This window comes from Coregonus lavaretus, assembly GCF_964263955.1.
Source record: "Coregonus lavaretus genome assembly, chromosome: 23".
Lineage (NCBI taxonomy): Eukaryota > Metazoa > Chordata > Actinopteri > Salmoniformes > Salmonidae > Coregonus > Coregonus lavaretus.
Genome location: NC_140010.1, coordinates 15,023,845 through 15,028,392, shown reverse-complemented (window position 1 = coordinate 15,028,392; position 4,548 = coordinate 15,023,845). Strand labels below are relative to the sequence as shown.

The 4,548-nt window shown below is 39.5% G+C and overlaps 1 protein-coding gene across 1 annotated transcript; it reads right to left on the bottom strand.

Moving 5' to 3' along the window:
• Positions 1-874: 874 nt before the first annotated feature.
• Positions 875-3,688, bottom strand: LOC311150761 (zinc finger protein SNAI2-like). The gene is made up of 3 exons (XM_084188288.1): positions 3,511-3,688; positions 2,691-3,212; positions 875-2,061 (listed from the first exon to the last, which is right to left on the bottom strand). The coding sequence occupies exons 1-3, from the start codon at positions 3,587-3,589 to the stop codon at positions 1,880-1,882; spliced, it is 783 nt and encodes a 260-aa protein (XP_084044414.1). The 5' UTR covers positions 3,590-3,688; the 3' UTR covers positions 875-1,879.
• Positions 3,689-4,548: the final 860 nt, after the last annotated feature.

Here is a 4,548-nt window from a genome sequence, read left to right as displayed (position 1 = left end):
CCTAGGAGGTTGTCAAAGCAATAATGCAAATCTGGGGATTAGGTGGAAACATTTTAGAGGGTAGAACTATAAACTATTCCAGTGCTTATGCAGTGATTGCTGTGAATTAACCATTCAGTATTAGACCTCAGTTTACGTATTAGCAGGAAGACAGATTCAATCAACTCACTGCCTGAGAGCATTCACCACACGTTCAGACAGAGAGACAGACAGACCCCTGAGGGATCCAGTTGATTGGCCAATTAGGATTACAATAGATAGCTGTCCACAAGAAATCAGCACTTCCATTTAAAAAGTAAAACTGGCTGCAGGCAGGCAAATGAAGGGCTGTGGGCCCTCAAAGGGTGTAACAAGTGAGTGCTGATCAATATAGCCAGCCTGTGTTAAATTTCAAGTTTGTTTGGACAGGTTCACAAGGAGCAGGTCCAGCCTTGAGTCTGGGTTGAGTCATCCTTCATTCTTTCTACACCTCCATCATGGAATGAAAGCATGAAAGCAGACTGGAGCAGGAGCCTGACTTCTGCTGTTGTATGTTTAACTTTGAAGCAGTTGGAAAGTTACCTTATAAAGTAGACTATGACTCCACAAAAAGGTTGTTATCATAGTAATGCCAGGCTAGTAGTTTCAGAGAAAGTAATAAAAAGATTTTAACTTGTATACTGATAAAAATCTAAGGTATATACATCATACATGATTTGATACATGTTAGTTAGTATATTTATTTTGTTACTAATCTCATAAAGTTAAATTAAGAAGACATGTTATAACACATTTTCTAGAATATCCAGCAAGTTCATGGCACCATGCCATGATGGATCCCTGATAACAAACTATTCACCGTCCTTGCACAGAAAAAGAAAATCAAGCATTTACAAACATTTCATGAATCTTTATTTTAAAAAGCATCTTAAAAATAATAAAATCATTCATTCAGTATCACGATTCACACTGTCAAAAATACAATCATCTTATTCACACTTACATTCAAATATATAAAAATATAAATGCAAAAAATTGTTTTAGAAAAACTACATAATTGCCCAGGCGAAGTGAGGCACTTGATAAAAGTATTGCTATCTTGAGCAAAACAGTTACTGTGTCATGATTGTGCAGGAATTGTAATACTTCCACCCTAAAAATAAATCTTTGCACTTGTTCCCTAAATTATGATGGCTTCTAATATTCCATTGGCTGTGCACTGTCTGTCTCTATCGTTTGTTACCATACACCATGTCCACTTGGAATAACTATGTGGTTTCTTAAGAAAATAAAAAGATTATGACATAACCAGAAACATATCCTCTAATAGAGATTGGTCAGAACATCAAAATGTTTGAGAAGGCACATTATTTAAAATCTCTCCACTTCCCAAATGCAGGGGCGCAACTTTCATTCTGAAATGGCATTTTTGTCCCCCCCAGTTTTATCATTGGAATGTGATACAAAACTAGGCAACGGTGTGCTTTAGGACCATGCGGACGCCTCCGAGTGGTCGGGTAGGCTGTTTGGAGTGTTTATCTGACTGGATAAAAATATATAATTATGTCCCCCCCCACTTCTAAAACCAAAGTTGCGCCCCTGCCCAAAAGTATATGAAAAGTACAGACAGAATGGCACATGGTATAACAAACATACTGTATAGTTCAACACTGATTGCAATAGGAGAAAAAATAACTGCTTAAAATGAAAAGCACATGACAGACAGAGTATTTGTTTTTTTACACTGAAATGAAATGGATTGTCATTCAGGCAGTCAGTCAAAGAAAGTCTTGCATATTTGGTAACAAAGCCTCAGTATGTAATATCCCCTGAACAGTTATTGAGGACTGGAAAGTACCGGAGGGCTCTGGCGGTGGCACTGCATCCCAGTCCAGTAGTCTCAATGTGCTACACAACAACCAGATTCCTCATGCTTGTGCAGAAGAGACATTCTGGAGAAGGTTTTGGAACAGTTCTTGCATTGGTATTTTTTCACATCCGAATGGGTTTGTAGGTGAGCCCTGAGGTTGGACCTGTCCGCAAAAGCCCTACTGCAATGGGGGCAGGAGAATGGCTTCTCTCCTGTCAGAGGGGAAAGGGAAAGAAATGTGTCAGTATTCACAAGCAGACAAGATATACAAAACAAACACAACTATCCACTAAACTGATATAGGCCTAATACTGTATGAACTATTTGCTCCATAATCAACTGTAATAACTTAACTAGAGCATGGACTTATACAGTTACTCTTATTGTGCACTGTAAAAGTTAAGAATCACTAGAGGAAAGCCAAATTCCTTCTTCCCTGACTTTATGTCAAGGATGAGATATGGCTTGACATAAGAGTCTGAATCTTTTAGCTTACTTTGTGAAGAGTATGAATCAGAACATGCAATGTTGTTCAACATGGAACAACAAATGTATGTCCCAAGTCTTGTAAAGTGGTGTGAAAACCCCTCTTTTAACATGAGTTACCACTTAACACATAACTGTTTTGACAGGCACATAGGGAATTGCAGAATTGCAATGCACTTTGCAATATGTATATGATAAATACATTTAAAGTCTGTTAAAACCCATTATCATAAATAATACATCCCATAAATTGCACAGTTATCCTAAATTGGAATAGCCCACCATGCAGCTATCTTCAATATTTCCAAGTATAGGCTACAGTACAGTATGGCACTCCAAATCTTTAGTCACTCACCGGTGTGCGTTCTGATGTGTCCCTGAAGCAACCACGGTCTTGAGAAAGCTTTGCCACATATTTTACAGACACAAGGCAATGTGTGAGTTCTTATGTGCATTTTTAGCGCTCCAAGACTGACGTACTCCTTTTCACAGTATTTACAACTGAAGGATTTCCTCGTCTGAGCGTCGCAGTGCAGTTGCTTATGCTTCAGCAGTCCAGAATAAGTAGAATAGGACTTGTTACACAAACTACATTGGAATTTCTCTGCCTCCACTCCATGAGGGTCTGTGAGTTGGGTAAGCATCCGCTCGTCTTCATCGCTCCTGGGACTCTCAGAGCCGCTGTGGTCTTTGGATGAGGTGTCAGAGAGCGATGAGGGGTATCCAGAGATGGGAGAAAGGTCACTTGAAAGCGGAGATAACGGCAAGTTGCTCGTAGTCCATACTGTGATAGGGTTGTAAGCCACCGAGCTAAGGATCTCCGGTTGAGGGATGACAGGCAATGGAAGGCCCTTGTAGAGATACGGTGAAATAAATACTGAAAATGGAAATAAAGAGAACATTCATTTACGTGATTAAAATTAACTTTACTGCACAGTAATAATAGGCCTATATATGTCAATTTATAATTTCCTCCAAAAAGAGCTGAATAAAATCGCCTCACTAAATAGCACAGATTAGAAAGTTACAAAGTAACACTAACTTTGACATAGAGATACAATGAAACTACATATAAGGATAATAGCCTGACCGCAGTCATTTTGTAAACTTTGTAGCATGTCAGTGTAATCCATGTATCTGTTGAGCGATGCATTTAGAAAACGTTGTTGCTTTACCTATAGGGCTTTCCAGCTCGCTATAATTTGGCTTCTTAGAGGAGTTGAAATGTTTCTTGACAAGAAACGAGCGTGGCATCTTGGAAAAATAAATGGGACTGAAACTTTGGAATAACACTTTTTTGGTAAATATAACGGTCCCCTCAGGGTGCGACAAATCACTGCAGAGACGGAAATCCTTATTGCATAGTCCAGTGAAGTGTCATCGTGTAGCGCAGAGAGTGCTGTTGTAACAGTACAGCAGGCAGCAGTAAAGAGCTGTAAATACTCCCTATCAAGTGCATGGGAGGAGTCTCACAAAACTCATTTACATATCAGGGGTCTTCAAACCAATTAAAAACATATTTTTTTTACACGTAAGTTTGAAATGGGCGGAGTCAAGACCCACCCTCATGCTAAACAGGTGTTTTTGTGTGTGGCGTGGGGAGGTTTGTAGACTAGTGGTGGTGGTGGTGTTTGGGCGTGTAGCTAAACACAGCTCTAATCTAAGGATGCATACCAGTGCAATCATCGGAATGTGCAGGTTGTTGGTAATGAGCGTTGTGTGTTGCATAGCTCAGAAGGAATGAAAATGGATAGCCTGTGCAATGGCATGGAGGACTAATTTAATTTAAAGGGATAGAATTGTAAAAACACATCTGCATGGTATTAAATGATATTGCTCCCTATGTGCTACAGCATACACACGTTTGATTATCTATTTATTTAGACCTATAAAAAGATATGTATCCCATTTCCCCAATACAATGATGACATGTAGCTAAATACATGCACTAAAAGGTGGAAACCAACTCTGTTCACATTGTCATTGAATGTGATTGTCCTCAGGGAAGCGTCCTCTGACGTCGGTGTATGCAGGCAGTAAATCATACATTTCCTTGCCAATAACCCAATAAGGTATTCTTCCTTAAAATGTAAATCTAACTATAGTTGGTTTTCAAGGTCAATCTCAACAGCATAATCACTTTTACCTCTGCTGAGCCTGCTGAGCTGAGGCTGAGGAGGGGAAGGGAACGTATCACCCTACGCCCCCTTGTG

Coding starts and splice junctions, on each gene's coding strand:
- LOC311150761 (XM_084188288.1), bottom strand. CDS start 3,589: ATGCCACGCTCGTTTCTTGTCAAGAAACATTTCAACTCCTCTAAGAAG. Junction 3,213..3,510: donor CGAGCTGGAAAGCCCTATAG/GTAAAGCAACAA, acceptor TTCCATTTTCAG/TATTTATTTCACCGTATCTC. Junction 2,062..2,690: donor ACACATCAGAACGCACACCG/GTGAGTGACTAA, acceptor CCCCTCTGACAG/GAGAGAAGCCATTCTCCTGC.